This window comes from Triturus cristatus, chromosome 3_1 (genome assembly GCF_964204655.1).
Source record: "Triturus cristatus chromosome 3_1, aTriCri1.1, whole genome shotgun sequence".
Classification (NCBI taxonomy): Eukaryota; Metazoa; Chordata; class Amphibia; order Caudata; family Salamandridae; genus Triturus; species Triturus cristatus.
The window spans coordinates 1,063,470,950-1,063,492,179 of NC_140583.1; the positions used below are offsets into that span (position 1 = coordinate 1,063,470,950).

General features: G+C 48.5%; 1 protein-coding gene across 7 annotated transcripts in view; it reads right to left on the reverse strand.

Annotated features, from left to right (window-relative positions):
* SLC37A4 (solute carrier family 37 member 4) overlaps positions 1-21,230 on the reverse strand; it is a 120,884-nt gene that overhangs the window by 54,313 nt on the left and 45,341 nt on the right. For 5 of the 7 annotated variants that reach the window (XM_085645890.1, XM_085645892.1, XM_085645893.1 and 2 more), the window contains exon 2: positions 16,055-16,541. In XM_085645890.1, the coding sequence (XP_085502016.1) occupies positions 16,055-16,205 (151 nt within the window). In that variant the 5' untranslated portion in view covers positions 16,206-16,541. Of the gene's footprint in view, positions 1-16,054; positions 16,542-18,693; positions 18,785-19,210; positions 19,328-21,230 lie in introns of those variants that run through there. The other 2 variants (XM_085645891.1, XM_085645889.1) reach the window with 2 other exon arrangements.

The window sequence follows — 21,230 nt, forward strand, 5'->3', positions numbered from 1 at the left end:
TGACTTCGTACTATGTTCCCAATGGTAAACCTTAACACAGGTATGAAGCTACAACTCCCATAGGAGAAAACACCACCACACCAAACAAAACCACCATACATACACGAATAGCCCTCCCCAGCCATCCAATAAGGTTTGTGGGTTAGCTGCTCCTGATAATGGTGATAAACACCCACTTTTTAGCTCTCGGCTAGCGAAGGCTGCACTTGCGCAGTCTTGCTCGCGAGATTTAATGTTTTAGGAGTAGGGCTTTAACCCGCCCCTTTTTTTCCCTCTTCTCCATTGGCTGGCCTCTTAAATGCTGGTCAGCCATTGGAGAAGAGCTTTGTCTCTCCAAACAAGCCCCGTCTTTTTCGGATTCGGGGGCGTGTTTTTTCGATTCTTTCGGTCCTCTGGAATGTAAACATTCCAACCAATTGCAAGAGGAGAGAAAGAAAAACACGCCCCCGAATCCGAAAACGCCGCTGCGTTTTTCCGAGGCATGTCTGCTTGACCTCGGAGAAAGGCGGCGGTGTTCATGGCTTAGCTTAGGGAATTTGTGATGTTTCGGGTTTTTCCATGCCTATTCTATTAACGCGGCCTTTTACCGTTATAATAGTGTGCCGTCTTGCCCGATTCAAAGTCCAGTTAACTGCAGTTGTATTTAATTAATATTTAGATCATGAAAGCTGTTCTAGAATGTTGAATGCGAAAAAGATGTTCGCCAAATAACATGCAAACGTCAGCCTGCGAATAACATATTGGCTGAATGAGATGCTGTCAGCATTACTTAATAAGGTGGGAAATTTGTGAGTCTGGCACATTTCATGTTCCAGTTTGCAAAATATTTAATCCTGAATCGAAGAGCACTCACTAGCTTGTGTCGTGGAGCTGTTGTTGCACTCGTGCCACCTATAGCAGCCCTGGTCCGGATGCTAGTTTACACTGCAACCCGTCCACGCATCTCACGAGAACCGCTCTTCCTGTCGCTGAGCGCTGTATGCTGCCCGCACAGCTCTCGCGAGATCAGCCCGGACCCATCATGGCGGAAGGTATTGCTTGCTTGTTCAGTGTGCGCCAGAGCCGGGTTTCAGGGGGGTGGTGAGAGGGTGCCTGTGGTCCTGTACATGCACCCAACCTCCTGGGGTCACCTGCGTACCATTCCACGGGTGAGCGGCTGGGTTAAAAGCCAACTATTTTACGTGTACTGGTCAACGCCCTGCTGAGTCTGGAGCCGGCTAACCTGTCATTTCATAAATAGTGCTGCTGAAATTTGTTATCGATATGTCTCTCTCCCAACTTTTACACTTGTGCTTGCATCCTCTCTCCCAGCAAAATACAACTACTTTGCCTTCAGCAAAACCTGAACTTGCCAGTTACAAACTGTGACGGAGCGGAGAATGTAGCCGAGGCCGCAACGATTCCATGGAAACTATGTTCCCTCGGAGACCTTGTGCCCCCTTCTCGCCCCTTACAGCCACCAGCAGTACCCAGCGCATCAGATGAATGGTTTCAATACCCCTCACGAACCGGGACACAAGAAATGGAACGAGGGACCTTTAATGCAGCATATCAGGACGACGAGACCCCGCCCCCTGCTGACGTTACGAAGGGAGACGTTACAAAGCCAGAGGAATCCCGGAAGACAGCGGACGGCATTTCCCCGGAGGCAGAAGGCGAGTTGGAGTGGAGGCGAAAGGAGAATCGAGAGTGGGAGTGGAGAAGAAGAGAGAGCGTCGCGTTGGAAGAGGAGACGAGAGGAGAGGAGATCAGCAAGCCAGGAGGCCAACGACTTCTCGAGCCGCCCCGCCACGTTCCCACGGGAGGAGCGTGGCTAGAACAGGTACGGGGACGTGTAGCGGGCTGGGTGGGAAGAAGGATACCGCCTACGCTCTGAGCACCCGAGTCAGTGTATATACCGTGTGTGCCGACCATCCCCTTCCCCTCACTGAGCACTATTCCCTCGTCCACGTGTCGGAGCAAAAAAGCACTCAAGCACGTGGTTTCCTTCACCCCCGGTCCCTGTTGACAACCGTAACGGACGATTGTCCTAATCCTTGGTTTCTTTCCCCTTCCTTTTTGGGTAAAACGTCGAGGACGTCCTGTAACTCCCGGGTCGGAACCCTCGAGGGAAGACAGTCCAGTCAAGCAGAGGGTGGTGACGCAACCAACCCCTTCGCCTCAGCCTGGAGTCGTACAGAAGAAGCAAAACAGCATTCCCCTCTTCAACAACGTCTCGTCGTGCAGCCAACCAAAAGAAAGTGTTGCATAAAATAAAACCCACTTTACCACATCCTGGTCTGGTAGTCGGCTCTGTCCCTGATACCCCGCCACACAAACCCTGTAGTCTCAGGAGATGATAGTATGGCTTTATTCTTCGTGGTCCGCATTCCGATATTACTATATTTTTGTAAAATCCAAGAGGCATGTTTTGCCTCTGGCAGAATAAACATTGCAGTATCTCTCACAACAGACTTGTGCACAATGTTTCAATTGTTTTCGCGTGGCCTTTATTACCTAGGAGGATCACTAAGTGTATTTTTCTAAAACTGTATACTTATGATTGATGTTTAATGTTCTTTCTAGAGAAAGATCGGAGTTTTGTCTAGTGGAAGATTTGACTCCTAGAAAGGTAGCACATAGGGTTAATGTGCCTGCAGCAAAGAACATGTACCATGCAGATCACAAAGTGCACATAATGTAATTGGTCAGTGGGCTACTGTGTGTGTGTGTGTGTGTGTAGGTGGCTCTATTTGTGTGTGGGTTGCTCTATGTGAGTGGCTCTGTGGGTGGCTGTGTGTGTGGGTGCAAATGCAATAGGTCTCGCATTTGAGAGTGATTAAGCTATTGACATTGTAAATAACATTGCCGTTTCTTTAAATGTTTTAAAAACAAAAACATAAACAAAAATAACGTCATGAGCAATGCCAATAGCTCTAACTTTAACAATGCCGAGACCGTTGCATTGTAAACGCTTGTTACATACTGAGTATGGTGATTTGCTAAATGATCTACTCTTTAAATATAATTTGTGTTTCTGCAATGAATTAACCAGACCGCCAGTTGAAGTCAAGAGTATTTTTAATGATAGGGGAAAGAATAGCGTCATAGATTTCTTGCTGTTCCCTTTACGTTATTCACAGTTGGTTTTAGACTTTGTCATACATGACATTGCAATTAGCAATCACTTCCCTCAAAGTGTCGCTTTGAATATAAACCTTCTCTTACAACAGGGGGCTATACAAAGTATGTCAACTATGGAGAACACCGGGGGGGCGTGGCTTGGCTGCGAAGCGGAATGGCTGCCTGAAACCGCAGCTCCGCCGATCGAGCAAATTAATCCGGCGCTTATCTGCTAAAACTGGTGCCTGGACTCGGACCTCTTGACCCCTCCGAGACGCACTGTGTGGGGGCTCTGCCTGGAGGAATCCCTGCTCCGGTGGGTGATGTGGTAGCTGAGAACGGCTTGGCGAGAGGCGAGCGGCTGGACGGCCTAGTGCGCTCACGGACGCCGGGGACTGGCGTGGGGCTGTGCCCGAGGGTATCCTGTGCTGCGCGGCAGCGGACGGCTGGTCGGCCCGGACCTGGGAGCCCGACCTTCCCCAAACACTACCCCCGCGGGCGGAGCCGTAGTCCGGAGGCGGCGTGCCCTGCGCCGCGGATCGTTGCTGGTCTGAGGTGCTGAGGAGTGGAGGGAGCCCTCTCTGCGCCCCCGCGATCCGAGGGCCCGGCGAACATCCGGGAATCGAGGAGAAGGGGCCCGCGCCGCCATCGGAGGACGTTGCAGGGCCACGTGGGCTGCGTCTGCTGTGCCGGACATCGAGGTAGGAGGGGGCGCCCGAGGTCCCCTTGGAGCATTGGACCCCAAATCGGGTCTTGTGGCACAAAGCGGAGGGCGGCCATTATAGTTGGAGCAGAGGCGCTGCGGCTGACTGCGAGAAAGAGCCCGCCTTAAGCGGGCGGTGTGTCGGGGTCGGCTGGGGCAGCTGACCACTGACTTGTGCCGGAGACGCTGGGCTGCAGAGATCCGGCCCCTTGAGAACCAGTGGTACCGCCCGGGGAGGCGAGGGGCACTCGGTGCTGACGCCTGGGGAGTACAGCGTGCGCCGCCATAGTGTCGGGAGCCAGACCTGACGGGGGACCGGATTGGGGCCTGGAGCATTGCTGAGGCCGAGCTGAGATGCTACGCAGCCCCGAACTGTGAGACACGAGTGGGGCTGGTGCGCAGGAGGTGGCTTGAGATTGGGGTCTTGCGCTGCTGCTGTCCCGTGAGGGCAGATTCCTACACGGCGGTCACACCCCTGCGCGGGAGAAGGTGCCCCCCCGGACTGCTGGCGACGGCTGCCCGCCTTGTTGACTGCCGCGCGAGCCTGGTAAAGAGTGGCTGGGGACGAGAGAGGTGTCTGTGACACGGCTGCTCCGGTCGACTGATTGCGCTGGTTGGCAGACATGGGTAAGCCGGACACCCGACAGCCGAAGCTCACGTTCGACAAATCCAAACAGAAAGTGCCGGACCACGAACCTCGAGACGCAGAAGCTGCAAAGGACGACCGAAGTGGCTCTCAAGATGCGGACATTAAATCAATGTTCCAGGAATTAAAGGCGAGCCTGCAGGGCATTGACAATAAAATGGACGCGCTGGCGGAACGAATGGATGGCATCACAACGAGAATGGACAAGCAAGAAGGCAGGGTGGAAGTGTTAGAAACACGCGTTGCCGAAACGGAAGAGCGTCAGACTGACCTCGTCAACAAACTGCGGGGCATGGATAAAATATTGGCGCTCATACAGCAAAAGAACGAGGATTTGGAGGCGCGCTCGAGGCGCAACAACGTCCGCATCACGGGGGTGGCGGAAACAACGGACATTACCAACATGGAACAATATGTCGAACAGATGCTGAAAGACCTGTTTGGATCGGGACTCTCGTCGATGTTCCTTGTTGAACGGGCACATAGGACACTGGGACCTAAGCCTAAGCCGGGAGCACCACCTAGGCCCATTATTGCACGCGTCTTGAACTACAGGGACCGGGACACGATATTGCGTATGGCAAGAGACATGAAGGACGTGCAATATAAAGGCAACCTCATCGCAATATACCCGGATTATACCATGCAAGTACAGGCCGCTCGCAGGGAATTCATGCCGGCGAAAAAAATCTTCCAACAAACGGGCACGAAATATTCACTAATTTACCCTGCGAAGCTCAGGGTACAGGGCCCGGGGAAACCATCTTTTTTCGTAGATGCGAGAGCGGCACTGCAGAATGCGAAACAACTGGCCAGAGACCAAAAGAACCAAACACCTGCAGAGGGACCGGCTTCGCAGGACAGACTAAGTGATGTGGAGTGAATGACTATATTAGGTCTCTGACATACCGCTGCAACCTACCTGCCCTGGCTGGCTCGGGGCCTGATGTCTGCTGGGTACATCGGAGGTCGCCTTGCCATGTTGGGGGAGCTGTGCATATGATTGTGGATTTGGGGGAGGGAGGTCCTCGAGCCGGCATGCTGGGCCAGAGCTCGATCGCCCTGTCACAAGTACAGGGTTAGTAGGTAGCCACCCTGCGCGCCTCAGGGGATGTTTCCCACTCACTGGTTGCTACCAATGGCTTTAGCTACAGTTTCAATGGTAGGGAGGGTGACCTGGGGGTATTTAGCACAACCTGATTGGGGGGTTGGAGCGGGTGGGGATGCTGTTACTGTGAGTTTGGGGGATGATATTGTTGTTTGTTTGTTTTGTAGCGTAGGGTCTGAGGAGGCGAGTTGTTGGGATGGAATCAATATTGTAACATGTTCACTGCCTTGTTGTCCGTCACTTTGCTCGCTGAGCTGTGCGAACTCCCGTGCTTGGTGGCCTGTGGGGCTGTTCGGTTCTGAAACGCACTTTGGTTGGGGGTGTGAGTGTGGCTAGCTGAGTGGATCTGGTCTGCTGTTTGAACACTGTTTTTTTGTGCCTCCATTGCCGTGCAGAACATAAAGTGTCTCACTTGGAATGTGCGTGGCATGAATGACAGTCGCAAGGCCAGGTTAGTGCAGGCCTACTTACTAAGAAAGGACATTGACATCTGCCTCCTGCAGGAGACCCACTTGACTTCCAATGCTGCGCAGCTGCTCAGGCGTAATAGATGGGGAGAGATAGTCCACGCATCGTATTCTAATTACTCCAGAGGTGTGGCGATACTGATTAGAAGAGGGCTTCATTGGACCACACACAAGGAAATCAGGGACGCTGAAGGCAGATACATACTGCTTGTGGGGTCGTTGTGCGGCATGCGAATGGTGTTGGTGAATGTGTACGGTCCAAATGATGATAACCCAGATTTCTATAGGGATTTGTGGCATAAGGTGCAGACTCGTGGCCCGGCGACCTTACTGTGGGGGGGTGACTTCAATGTTGTTTTATCGGACACTATGGATCGACAGGGCGTAGCCAGGGAACATCATCCTAGAGCGTCGGAGGCGCTGGGCTGTATTATACAGGATGCGGAGCTGGTGGACTCCTGGAGGCTACTACACCCCGGGGACCGCGTGGGTACCTGCATAACAACGCATAGAGCTGCCTGGTCCAGGCTGGACTACTGGCTGCTATCCAGAGATTTACACACCTCAGTACTAGAGGTGGAGCACCTGCCGCGGTCGCTGTCCGACCACGCCCCGGTGTGCCTGTCCGTGTCCACCCCATCCCAATATATCAAACCGTTTAGCTGGCGGTTTCCTTCCCGGGCGCTGCGTGACCAGGTATTTCAGCAGGAACTCCGCGAAAAGCTGGAGGAGTACTTCGAGCTTAACGAGGGCACGGTGAATTCACCGGGCACGCTATGGGAGGCCTGTAAGGTGGTGACGAGAGGGTACTGCATGTCACTAAAAACAGGAGTTCTGAGATCCATAAGAAACACATTGCGCACGTTAGAAACTGAGCTTGCGCAACTTGAGACTGTATTGATTAATGCGCCGTTGGATAGCGTCCGTGCTGCGTTTCGATCGAAGCTTACTAGGTATCAGGAGGAGGCGGACAGAGAAGTCGCTTATCTGTCTAAAGACTGTCAGGCCAGACGGTATGGTGAAGGTGATCGAGCCGGCCGCACGCTAGCGAACCTGCTGCGAGCACCGCGAGGGTCGGACCATATCCTGGAACTACAGAACGCAGAGGGCAGAGTTGTGAGGGAGCCGCCGGACATACTGGCCGCCATGACGGACTACTATAGGGAATTATACACCTCGAGGGTGTCGCCGGAGGACAAGGTGCTCTCCGAGTACCTTGATACCATAGCTTTGGCATGGTTCAATGACAGTGCCAGACAATATATGGATTTACCGTTTGAGCCGGACGACATACGGTCGATAATAGCCAGTTTGCCACCTTGCAAGGCACCGGGCCCTGACGGGCTGACGGCGGCCTTCTATAAAGAATATGCAGACATCCTGGTTCCGAGATTGCACAAGGTATATGAGGAGGCGATGGAAACAGGCATCCTCCCCCAGTCAATGCGTGAAGCGTTGATTATCACGCTACTCAAACCTGGAAAAGACCCTATAAGCCCGGACTCCTATCGTCCACTTTCCCTAATAAACCTTGATGCCAAAATCTACGCGAAATTGCTCTCTGACCGCTTAAAATTTATGATGCCGCAGATAGCGCTAACTGACCAGTCGGGATTTGTAATGGGGAGGTCCACCTCACATAACCTAAGGGTGCTGTTTGGGCTCCTGCACTATCTAGATCCCAAGGTGCAGGCCGCGGCGGCGTTACTGGATGCGACCAAGACATTTGACTCCCTTGAGTGGAAGTTCTTGCGGACGCTGTTTACCCGAATGGGGTTCAGCCTGCCATTTGCCAGGCGAATTGGCATACTTTACAATGACCCGACGGCCAGGGTGCGGGTGAATGGTCAGACGTCTGCACCTATCTCCATAACTAGGGGAACTCGGCAGCGGTGCCCACTCTCACCGCTTCCATTTGCTATCGCTACGGAACCACTGGCAGCTCGCATGAGACAACACCATACTCAGCGTAGCATCGGATTTACATCGCGCGGTCTACTCATATCGATGTATGCTGACGATATCACCATCTACATGATGAACCCGTCTAAGAACTTTGATCCGTTGATGAGAGAGGTGATACGCTATAGTGGCCTAACCGGCATCGATATAAATTGGTCAAAGTCGGTGATGCTGCCGTTGACGGATGGCACAGCCGTGTGTCACACTGAATATCCGATCAAATGGGTCACTGACGAGGTCAAGTATCTGGGTATACAGATGAGCCGCTCAGTCCAGGACATATGGCTGTCTAATTTTGGGGTGGCTATGGAGTGGCTGGAGAGCAAAGTGAAGAGATGGAAAACACTGCCGCTCGCTTTGTTAGGCCGCATTGCTATCTCCAAAATGATTGTTGTGCCTAAATTCCTATATCTATTCGTTAATATCCCTTTGCCACTAACAAAGGCGTTCTTTCGCCGACTCCGCTCGGCCATGATCGAACTAGTTTGGGCGGGCAAGCAACCTAGAGTCGCATGGAACCTCCTTACACTTCCCTTCCGGCAGGGGGGCCTAGCTGCCCCGGACTTTGAGCTGTATGCATACAGCGCGCAGGCACAATACTTGCATTATTGGCACCACCCAATTCCTTACCAGCCTCATGTGGCGATAGAAACGGATGTAGCAGCACCCGGCCCGTTACGGACAGCGGTGTACCAGAGATATAAACGACCTCGGGAAGACATCGACACCGTGGAAATGGTGCGATGGGCTTGGTCGAGCATTGCGAGGCGCGCGGGCGTGTCGGACTTCTACGCCCCGAGCATGCCGTTGGATGGCAACCCCCTGCTGAGTCCGCTGACGGATGCGGCGGTGGTGCGACGGGCCCATGATTGCGGCCTGAAGGTGGCGGGGGACTTGTATCCGGACGACACTTTCCTCGACGTGCAGAACTTGGTTGCAGCGTCTGAACCGTCGGCATCGGACCTGCTACTGTACTATCAGTTGCGGTCGGCCTGCAAGCATAGATACCCTACGTTCCCAGAGGCCCCGCCGACACTGGCGGCTTTGGAAGACGTACTTTCGAACTCCTCCCCGCGTAAACTGATCACACGCATCTATAGGGTTACACAAAACGCAACACCTGTTGCGCACGTGGATTCCAGAGCTCTGTGGGAGGATGACGCAGGCATACAAATCACAGAGAAACAGTGGGAATTTTGTTGCTCCCAACTTGAACAACTGTCACCTAATTATAGACTGCGGCTAATCCACTTTAACTACTTGCACAGGACGTACCGTACGCCTGTACAACTTTTTAAAATGGGATTACAGGCTGACACGCAGTGTTGGAGATGTGGCGAAAGGGAGGCTACGTTCTATCACCTCGTATGGACCTGCGGATCAATACATAGGTTCTGGGATGCAGTCTTTTCTGGCGTAGGGGAGATAGTGGGCATGGTTATTGCTCCAGACCCACTGGTGGCCCTCTTGTGATTTCTCAAGAATATACCTGGTACGTCGTGACGACTTGTGGCCCTCCTTCTATTGCTTGCCAAGCGTCAATTGGCGATACACTGGAGGAAGAAGGCTCCGCCGACAATCTCGGGCTGGGTGAAATCAGCGGTATACTGTAGGGAGCAACTCACCGCTTACTGGGACCAGATGCCGCAGCGTTCGCGACCTTTAGACATATGGCAGCCGTTGGTGGACTGGCTGGCGGGGGCGGGAGTGACTGGACATGACTGTGGAAGTGTGCGGGATGACTGATGCTGCAGCGCTTTTGGGATGGTGGGCTGTGTCGGGGGCGAGCGAGAGGGGAGGGTGCTACATTTGTCACAAGGGCTCTGGCGGCTAGACTGCGCTATACCTGGATGGGATGTTTGGTGACTATGTGGGCATGGTGCCACGTGGACACGGGGCGGTGAATGTAGGGATATTGGTCCATTACGTATGTCGCTATTCCTCGACTATTGTTTACAGTTGTTGTTGTTGCAAAATACGAAACGCACTGCTTTGGGTACTTTGCTTAAATGTACGACATAGATCAGCTCGAGCGGTGCGCCGCTACGTAATCAAGCTGCCTGCCTCCGGGTTGTTGGCTGAATAGCAGTGTACATTCTGAAGGATCAATAAAGGTTTTATAAAAATAAAAAAAAACTATGGAGAACACCAATATCTCCCGGCCTAATGGGTATGCTTTAAGAAGGTCCCTGGTAAATCCAAATACTCTTTTAGAAAAATTAATTTCTAAACAGAGGGCGGCTATTGTAATTTGTATAGATGAGTCTGTAGATTCACATAAAATTATCACACCCTTTAAGCACATTAAAAAATGTATTAGCGAAGGGCTTAGCATTAATTGGAACAGAGCTGGACCAAGGAATTGGAGTTAGTTTGACACTGCCTGCACGAAAGCCTTAAGAAGTCTAAAGTTAGCTCTCGATAAACAACCTAGGTCTACCCAGGAAGCTCGGAGGTGCAGACATGCTTACAAGCTTGCTAATAAATAAAGCAAAAAAGGTCTGAAGGAGGAGTCTTGGAATCAATTTCTTGAAGCTAGCCTGACGAATGACAATGTCACTTTCTGGCGCATTATCAACTCTCTCTTCTTTAATACAGCTAATAGTCCTTGTATTGAGATCGCCATTACAGAGGCTGAATGGCTAACCCATTTCACTAATCTTTATTCAACTCAGGAGGCCACTATCATTGCCCTTCTCACAACAGCTCCCATAAGTATTCCTGCTATAATTCCTCTCCCGTCTGACCAGATTTACCCCGACTTTTCCTTCGACAAGTTAGTCTTGGCTCTGAAGGCGAGTAAAGGTGGTAAAGCTCCAGGCCCTGCTGGGCTCCCCATTGACTTGTTTAAATGTAATATTAACCTTTGCCGTTCCCTTTTAACTCTACTCTTCAGAGCCTGTCGGAGTGAAGGATTCCTATGCACATGGCCAGAGTTCTTTATAGTTCCCATATTCAAGAAGGGTGACCGCAATAGTCCAGCACAATATAGACCCATTTCTTTGCTGGACTCCCTAGTAAAGGTGGATGGTCGCATTCTTATAGGTAGATTGCAGAATTGGGCAGAGTCCAATAGTATTATCTTGGATTTGCAGTACGGGTTCCGATCAGGCGTGGTGACTACAGAGCAGGCTACCAATCTAAATTTACTCATAGGGAAATACATGCTCATTAAAAGAGGCAGCCTGTTTTTAGCTTTTGTAGACTTAACCTCTGCGTTTGATTTTGTGGTGCATGACAAATTATGGTCAATTATGGTCAGCATAGGTGTAGACTACACAATTGTGAACTTCCTTAGAGACCTGTACCCTTTAGGACGGGGCAGAGTACGATACAGCCTAAAAGGCGAATGCACCCAGCCATTCAATATAGAAAGAGGAGTCTGCCAAGGCTGGGTACTTGCTCCATTCTTTTTTAACCTCAATCTTAATAGCTTAGGCAGAACCCTTGTAAGTAAGTCCTCAGACTTACCCCAAGTAGGGCAGCTTCCGATTACGGCACTTCTATATGCCGACAACGCTGTATTAATGGCTCATACCCCACTTGGTCTACAGTGATTACTTGAAGAATTTGCCCAGTTCATGCAGAATCTTGGTTTAAAAATTAACATCAGTAAAACCTTTGTTACGAAACTTGGGAAAAGACCTACAAACTGCCGTGAAATTTTTATCGAGAGTTCTAAGATTTTGTTTACACCTACATTTTCATACCTAGGCATTTTATTCAACAAAGATGGAAATTGGACTAGTGCGATTAAGTCAAGGAGCCTTCAATTTGTCAAAAACAACACGGCTCTGCTGAACTTCGCTAGGAAGCTGAGCATCAAACACCCAAGGGAAATGATTACTATTTATAAGGCCAAATGTAAACTGATCGCCACATATGGGTCTGAGCTTTGGGGATACGCGAATGCTGATTCACTCCAGCTAGCGGAAAATGTATTCCTAAGGAATCTCTTTGTTCTCCCGAAACGTTGTTCAACTTTCGTTTGCCACTCTGAACTGGGAGTTCCCTATTTAGCAGACGTGATCAAGATCCAGCCAGTTTTGCTCTGGCACAAGATCTGGTCCAATGAATACACAGTGCTCAATCGCTTCATCATAGAGGACTGCCTTAGATCTACATATGCATTTAAAAAACGCTGGCTCAGAGATATGGATACCACAATGGTTGTTGAAAAAACAGTATATGTACATAGAGGCTGCCCCAAAAAATGGACCCAGATATGGGGAGGATGGAATACGTACAGAGGGAATATATGTGACCCCCCACAAGCTACCTCAGAGTCAGAAGTGAGTGACTGAGAGACTACAGTTGATAAATAGTAGATTAAAAACCGCTATGAAAACACATGGTAAAACTGAAGACCAGTGAGGGGCCCCACACCACCGTTATGTTAATGTACTGTGAGGTTGAATTCTGAATGATTGTGCACAAACCAATGGTCTGAATACTGATTTGTTCAATGCCAATGTACGTTTATTTGTGTTGAAAGCTATCAATAAAAATATATATATTTTTTTTTTTAAACCCTGGCTCAAATGTGTGCATAACTTTTTTGTTGACATTAGCCATCTTGAGTTTTTTGACCACCTGGATCTCTTGATTAGCATCCAAAGGAAAGCTCTTAACTTGAAATGTTTATCGCTACTTGAGGATCTGAGGCGAGCTACAGAGATAATGATACCTTCGGTCCGGAGGAACCATTTCACTCTGAACAGTTATGATACACAACCTTATCTAGCTAATGAATATAATCCATGTCATAGATTTGTGCTGATTCGGCTCCAGCTGGACATTTTTCACCACTTAATCAGCTTCCCCACTGTTAATAACTGGTCGCATGATCCTGTGTTATGCCCATGCAATAATGTTTCCAAGCAGAGTACTATTCATATTCTCTTTTTCTGCACATTTTACTCAGAGTTGTGAAAATGTTTTATTAAGCCCCTGTTAAAACAACTTGGATCTGTGCAATGTTGTCCAGGTTTTATTTATCTACAATCGCTTCCGAGTTTGTATATATGTGCTGTATTGTCACGATTCTTTTTGGCTGGTATAAGATGTAGGAAGCAGCTGTAGAAATGTTATTGACTACATGGGGATGTCCATGCTTGTTTTTATCTATGTGATTTATCTATTTTTTTTTACTATTTCTATTGGTAAATTTTCAATTAAGACACTGTTATATTTTGGTATATTTTATGATTCACTATGTGTTCTCGAATAAAGCTTATTTGACTTGACTTGACTCCCTCAAATCTCCATGAGATTAAGCAGCTATAGGGTTTAACTGTCTTTATGTTGGTCTACTAGTTCCTTTATGGCAACTGCTATATTTCCAGCAATTATGAGTCGAGATCGGTATTTGTTTCCGCAGTGGATGCTGCATTTTGCGGATACTGCTACAGCATTACCACAAGATCACCCTGATTGTGACCGTCTCTCCAAGATTCGGCCTGTCCTTGATCATTTAGTAGATAGTTTCTCAGAGATTTATGTTCTGGGTAAAGAGATATCCGTAGATGTGTCTCTGGTCTTGTTCAAGGGGCGTTTGGTTTTCAGACAATACATTCCCAGCAAGAGAGCACATTATGGTATTAAGCTATATAATCTGGGTGAAAGTGCCACTGGACATGTGTATATTTGCAGGGTGTACACTGGTAGGCATTCTTCAATTGACCATTGATGCTTCCCACATCAGATGACAATTAATACAACATGTTGCACAACAGGCACTTCCTCACCAACCCCACTGTGTCTTGGTACCCATCCGAAAATGGTGTATAAAGCGGGTATAAATCCTACAATACATGCACAGCTGTTGGTACTAGCAAGGTTACAGGGTTTAGCAGGCACTGTGAGTAAAGGTAGGGGCCCAGTGTGTCACAGGTGCTGCAAACACGGGAAACAACCTTTACAACGCAACTATTACATCGCACTACACTTACAACGCAGGCATTACAACGCAACATCCTTTACAACGCATGACACTACAACGCATACCATTACAACGCATACCATTACAACGTAGACACATTGCATGTCACTACAACGCAGGCATTACAACGCATACCATTACAACGTATACCATTACAATGCATACCACTGGAGTTAGAATAGTAATTTTTAACCCCTACACTATCCAACACTTACCCTACTGTTGCACCCCCTGGAGTTAGAATAGTAATTTTTACCCCTATACTATCCAACACTTACCCTACTGTTGCACCCCCTGGAGTTAGAGGCAACTACCTCGAAACACGTGTCCAGGGATGGCTAATACGGCACATACTTCTTTACACACACCGTGGCATAGGCGTACTCGCCGTCGCCACTACATTGACCACAGTTCCTTGGGGCAACTTGCTGGTGTGACGAGCGGTGTGCGGCCAATTGAACTTGAACACTTATCCTACTGTTGCACCCCCTGGAGTTAGAATAGTAATTTTTACCCCTATACTATCCAACACTTACCCTACTGTTGCACCCCCTGGAGTTAGAATAGTAATTTTTACCCCTATACTATCCAATACTTACCTTAAATGCAATTTAACATTATGCGTTGTAATGGTATGCGTTGTAAAGGTAGTATGCGATGTAATGGAATGCGTTGTAAAGGTAGTTTTTAAAAATGCGTTGTAGTGTCATGCGATGTAATGGAATGCGTTGTAGTGGATGTTGCGTTGTAAAAATTGCGTTGTAAGTGCATGCGTTGTAAAAGTATGCGTTGTAACATCATACATCCTGCAAACACGTGGTACAGGGCACATCAGGTGTTGTGTGTACAGGCAGGAGCATACAGCCATGAAGGATGCAGTCATTAGAAGTGGAAGGGAGAAAGGGAACTGGAGACAATATGAGGACTTAGGCGCTTGGACCACTGTGAAAAAAGGCAAACAGAAGGCACTGTCAGGGTGGGCGCATGAGGCTTTACGATCACAGTCAGAGGACACAGCACAAACGTACCTGTGGGTAAAGGTAGAGGCACAGACTCCAGTTCAGTACATACTTTTCTACAAATATACACAAGGGTAGAGGGTACAGAAGGAGGGTAGGGGACAGACAGCAGGAACTGTGAATAGAGACGGAGACAGAGACACAGGGCACAGCAGGCTCCTGTGAGTACAAGAGGACTAGCACACACACAGATGATGTTACAGGCCAGAGCACTGGGCACAACAGGCAATGTGAATACAGGCACAGGGTACAGCAGGCTCCTGTAGTAGTGCCCAAATTTCCTATGAGTACAGAGGAATCCTGTAAACTCAGGTAGGTTACTAGGGTATAGTGCCTGCTGTTGTGCAGCCAGTTGGACAGAGTAAAGGCATGGGGCACTGCAAGTATAAGCAGTGTTACGGGCCCATCAGGAACCTATTGGGGCCAGGTAAAGCAGGCCCCTGGGGGCGCAGGCACTGGATACGGCTGTTGACTGAGTACAAGCACGGGATTCAGCAGCTCCCCTGTGTGCAGGCACATGGTACGTGTACAGTTATGTGGGTACGAGCAGGGTCACAGGGTACAACAGGCTCCCGTGTTTATGAATGCGGGATGAAGTAGTCTCCGTGGGTACAAAGTGTACAGCAGACTCCAGGGGGTACAGGAAACCAGTATAGAAGGTCACTGTGTGTGCAGGCATAGATTGGCTAACCGGGTTCTGTGGCTAAAGACACAGGGTACTGCAGGCTGTCTCGTGCGCAGCTGTGGATGGAGGCAGGTCACAGGGTAATTAAATCTGGCTTTTCTGTGGGTGCAGCACCGGGTAATAAAGGCTTTTGTGAGTATAGTACACAGAGTACAGCATGCTCCGGGGGTGGGAAGAGTACAGGGTACATACAGTAGAGTAGAGGCATAGGGCACAGCAGGCTCCCTCGGGTATAGGGGATGTGCACATACACAGCTGTGGGTGCAGGCAGGGTACATCCGACTCTTGCGGGTACAGACACTGACTATTGCAAGCTCCTGTGAATATAGGCACATGCAATGGTGAAGGCTGAAAGGAAAGGTATTCGGAAGTGCTCCTGCGGTTACAGGCACAGGGCGGTGGACACAGGCACAGCACTCACCCAAGTCGTCCTTGTCCAGGCTGATCTCCTCCATGACGGACGGCATGACGAAGGAGAAGGTCTTGCGGTTGAAGTAATACAGAGTGTACCCCACAAACATGGCGGTGAATATTACCGTACGGTAATAGCCGTACCCGCGCGCCGCAGCCATGGCAGAGCCCGGTGAGATCTGCTGATTTGTGGGTTTCGAAGCGCTCGTCGACACAACCCGCGATCTGTAATGAGCTGAGCAGCTTCAAACCCCTCCGGAAAGGGGCATTATTTAAAATAAAAACAATAATAGAATTAAGTTCCCAAAAATCCGTGTAATAAAATGCCACAAATTGTTTATGTGCAACAGGAAGCACGGGCAAGGTGACGTCCACTTCAGAGGCGCACTTTTCGCAGCACTAGCCAAACTCCGGCGTTCTCTGCGGCTCCAGGTAGGGCCAACCTCCGGCAATCATTAACCTCGAGCGGCCCGGCCCTCACCTTACGACCCTTCACCCTGAGGAGAGAAGAGGGAAACAGTGAGAAAACATGTTTGCGATCAGCAGAAGTGTGTGCGCAGGTACAGTGAGGGTAGGGCGGCTGAGATAAAGAGCCCATTGCAGATCAATGAGTGGAGGGCACCGTGAATACACCTGGGCCATGCCCATGCTCCAAAACCAATGGCGGATATACGCTACACCAACATTAAATAAACAATGCAATTAACTCATTCATTACTTCCACGCTGTGAGCATCGGTGATGCTGGAACAATGGTCAGAGTGGTGGTGCCGCCATTAATTTCCCATCACTGAAATCACAGTGGTTGCAAAAAACACAAGCGTTTCACTAAGCACAAGTAAAGCAAATGAGTCACGCTCATTCAGGAGACTGGTACAGGTGTGGCAAGTAGCCAGTAGGGGATTCTGGAGTACACTTTTGCATCTATATTACTAACGCATGCTGTGGTTGCATACTGTCATTTACAGATAGTACCGTGGACATATATAACAATAATAGGTGGAAATCAGGTTTCAGCAAATATTTATCATTTGCACTTCACCAAGGAAAGGGTTTTGATCCCATTAAAATCCTTGTTTTTTCACACTTCAGTATTATAATAAAATGAGCTTCATTTCCTACCTGCTGATATATTTTGAAATATGTGGACAGTTAATTTACAGGTATTTTAATGTTGTTTGTTAGGGAACAAAACCGGACATCTTACAGCCTTTTCTTTCGCAGTCCCTGTACTCCAGCGAGACTGTCAGATAGTTCGCTTTACTTTGTCAGACAGCAAAGTGAGAGGATTTTTTAAACACCAATCTCCAATGTAAAAGAATAGGCAGCAAATTGTCAGAATACATAGTCCGATATATATATATATATATATATATTTTTTTTTTTTTTTTTTAACTTTCTTTTTCAAGTTTTTTCATTTTCAGAAAACAAACTAACAAACATTGAAGCAGCAGAAGTCCTATCATCTTTGGTACATTGGCAAGAACCCAGCCGTCCGCACTCTTCCGATTGTAGAGTTACAAATGACAATGAGGAAAGATGAAAGGATTACAACAGACACATATGGTTGAACGGAGTCACACCCGTATTCCCTATACAATTATTGTTCTCCGGGCGTAGTCCGATATTTGAACTTGAATGCACAGCAAACGTGAAAAGATACAAACTAATTTAAAGGCATCTTTATTACCATTCACCTTCTGAATGCCAGCCAGCACGGTTATTTTGGGTTGCTGCATCACCCCTGTACTCCTACTTCCAGTGCCTGTGCCGAGCATCGGGATCAAAGCATGAATGGACCCAGTCTACCCTATGGCTGAAGCTCCAGCGTCTTCCCATCGCGGAGTCAGTCACACTGCCTCGGACATGTTTTGGTTGGAAGGATTGAGGCCTAAGGAGTAAAACGGTAATGGGGAAATATCACCTCCAGGGTAAAGGGAGGTTAGCAACAGAGCTCCACGTATGAATGTGAGGGTTTAGACATCAGCATTTTACGATGACATTCCAAGTTGATTACAGTTCCTCTACATGCATTGCATTTTTACAATTGTAGGCACAGGGTATTATATGTTTTGCCCAGAATCACACACTTTACAGTCAAATGTCAGTGTAGGGATTATAAGGCAGGCCCTCAGGCTGCAAAGTCGACAGGTCTTGCAGTTTCCATGTGAACTTAACCACGGGTCAGACACAGATACTTGCAGCCACGCATTCGTTCATTGATCCATCAGACCCATCAAGCTCGCCACACTACGTATGTGCTCTTGGCCGGACTGCCTCACATTATGCCCATGTGACATCCTTGACACATGTTCCCCAAACTATGTTCATGTGACCCAATCTCTTCGCGCGGCGTGTGTATACAACTCGAACCTTCAGACACTGTCCACCCTGTTCCCCTCATTGTCTGTCTCCGAGTCCGAACTCCTCACAGTGTGCCTGTACTCCGAAGCTGTTCACAGTCTCTGGACGGCCCCCGCGTGCCCCAAGCTCACACCGCCTGTCCTCGCGCCCTCACCCCTGCTCGGATGAGGGGAAGTGACGTCCTCGAGCAAACGCTGCACGCAGAACCATTGACCGTGCAGCATCGGATACAGCCCACCATACAGCCCGAGCCTTTATCACACCGGTCCCACCGAAACTGCCCTACCTGGTGCTCCTGTGCTATGCTGTTCTCTTGCGGGGTCAGACAGACTGGACGTGCAGCCTACAGGACCGCTCTGCATGTAACTGGAGCTTCGTGCCCCGCAGTCATAGACCCTGAGGAGCAGCAGGTGGGAGCGAGGCCTCGGGGGCTAAATATACCGCGGAACTGGACTGACCTCGGCCTGTAGGTCTCATCCGAAATACCACTAGTCGTGCCACGACCTGTCAGCCAGCCTGCCAGGCCTGCCCGGCTGCCCCACTGTATCTCAGAGGAGCTTGCCTCTTGTGTTCTCGCCCTGTATTCTTCTCGCGCTGCTTTTCCGCGAGTTTCGCGCGCGCGTCTCCGGGTCCTGGCTGAAGACGCCATTCTAGCGCTTGCGTGCTGACGAGCCCACCTGGAAGTCTATTCGCCAATTCTGGCCAGCATGTCTGAGTCCTGGCAAGTCCCCGGCCAGCTTGCCGCATATCCTCTGCCAGCATGCATGTTTGTGAGTCCTGGCCTATAGTGTAAGACTACTCACCCAGCCCATGGCGTCTGGGTAGTGAAGAAAGACAACTCGCAGGTAAGTGTGCAGATCCTATTGGAGCAAGCAAGCCAGCGTCCTCTCTCCTCCAGTCCTCCTCTAACTGCCGCCCTCGCATTCCATTCTAGAACATGTGATAACTTGCCACCAGGCTAAACTGACCATGGTTACCAAGACACCACATCTCCCCTTCGTAATTACATTATAAATAACACTAATAGAACAACAACTATACTACTAATATAAAACTTACTAATGCAGAATACATCACCCCCAGTAAGTTGCGTTCGAAAGAAACACAGCTATTGGGAAATCACAGAAATAAGTTGCATAACTGCATAGAGGAGTTAGTCTAGTCAAGTCAAAGTAAACTTTATTCGGCCGAAGTCCATAAAAGCACACATAAAATAGAAAGACATGGATTAAAAAATGAATCTCATGCGGGACCATAGGACGGGGGGGGAGGGGGGAGGGTTGTTGTTTTGTTACTGGGAGGATGGGGGATGGGAGGGGGGGGATTGTGTTCTGTTGAGGTGTTGATGGGGGGGGATGCTCTTGCTCAGCTTTGGGGTGTCGGATACGCGCGTGGGATTCCACAGCTTGTAATTCTAGCGTTCAGTTACTGTGTTCTTCCCTCTGAGCCACCGCGCCACCTATTGCCAACCCTCTGGAGATGCATCCCTTCTTCTTTGACTGTATTCCATGTATCCTGCCTCCTATCCCCCTCCCCCATGGTTTGTTTTGTCTCAATAAAAACGTTTTAAACATAAAAAATGAATCTCGTACAAAATCATAGACAATACCCAATTTTCAAATAACCATTCTGAGACAGAATATTTAAAAGAGCCAAGTCAGGTGGACTAAATCATGTCTAAAACATTGAAAAATAGCCCTTAAAATTCATATCGCATCCTGACTTAACTTAACAGAGATAGTCATAATAAGCATGCATATAAAAATTACAATACCATAAATAAGCATGCACGTGACCGGTATAACCTGTTTAGAGATAATTGTAACATATATGTAACACATACAACACAAAACCCATTCTTTGTCTTTATACATTTACATTACAAAATCTGCATACTTTTTGCAACAGCACTGTTCTGCCAGTCCGTGCTGCCATAGACATAGAACTACTACTTCTATCCACAGCATCAATAAGTGTTGAATGTGTACTGGTTCCTGTAGGGTCCTCTAGCAAGTCATGTGCTCCCCTTTGTTCTTCCACACTCCAGTGTCATCTCACAACCATTCCATAGATTTAGAATTTCTTTCTTGTCCCTTCTTTTCTGCTTGCCAATTCAGAATTTTATTACACTTTGCCATTCTGCTGAAAAGCCATTTTTTTCATCTTCCAACAAACCAGATTTAGCATACACTTCTTTTACTCTCATCGGCTCTGACAATTTGCTACATCCCTTCTTTGTCTTTTGATCCAATTTCACTCTCTCCCAATCCACTGCTGTTAACTTCACATTCCTCACTCCATGTGTTTTGTCGTAATATGTCGTGAACAACTCTTGCATTTTTCCTAAATTGTTTTTCACAGCTGAGGGAGACCATCTATTACAACTTTTCAATTTCATCAAAGCTTTGTTATCTTTCGTAAAAGGATCTCTACCCCTGAGAATCTTGAAGGGACTGTAACCAGTTACTGTGGGCGTAATTCCGTACGCGTAGACCATGTTATGTAATTCCTTCACCCAATCCAATCCTGCAATGATGGCATCTTGTATACTACCCATCACCACTCTATTAAAACGTTCCACGACACCTTTTTTTGCACGATGATATACAGGAGTCTTTTCACCCAACAATTCCATTCCTGCTTTAAAATCTCACAAACTTCTCAGATATGAACTGGGGGCCATTGTCACTTAATATGGTTTTCGGTTTACCTTCTCTTAAAAGTTTTTTTTGTAAGAAGGAAACAACTGCGTTAGCATTAATAGTCTCCAACACCTCAATTTCAGGCCATTTAGTGTAATTATCCACAATGACCCTAACATAC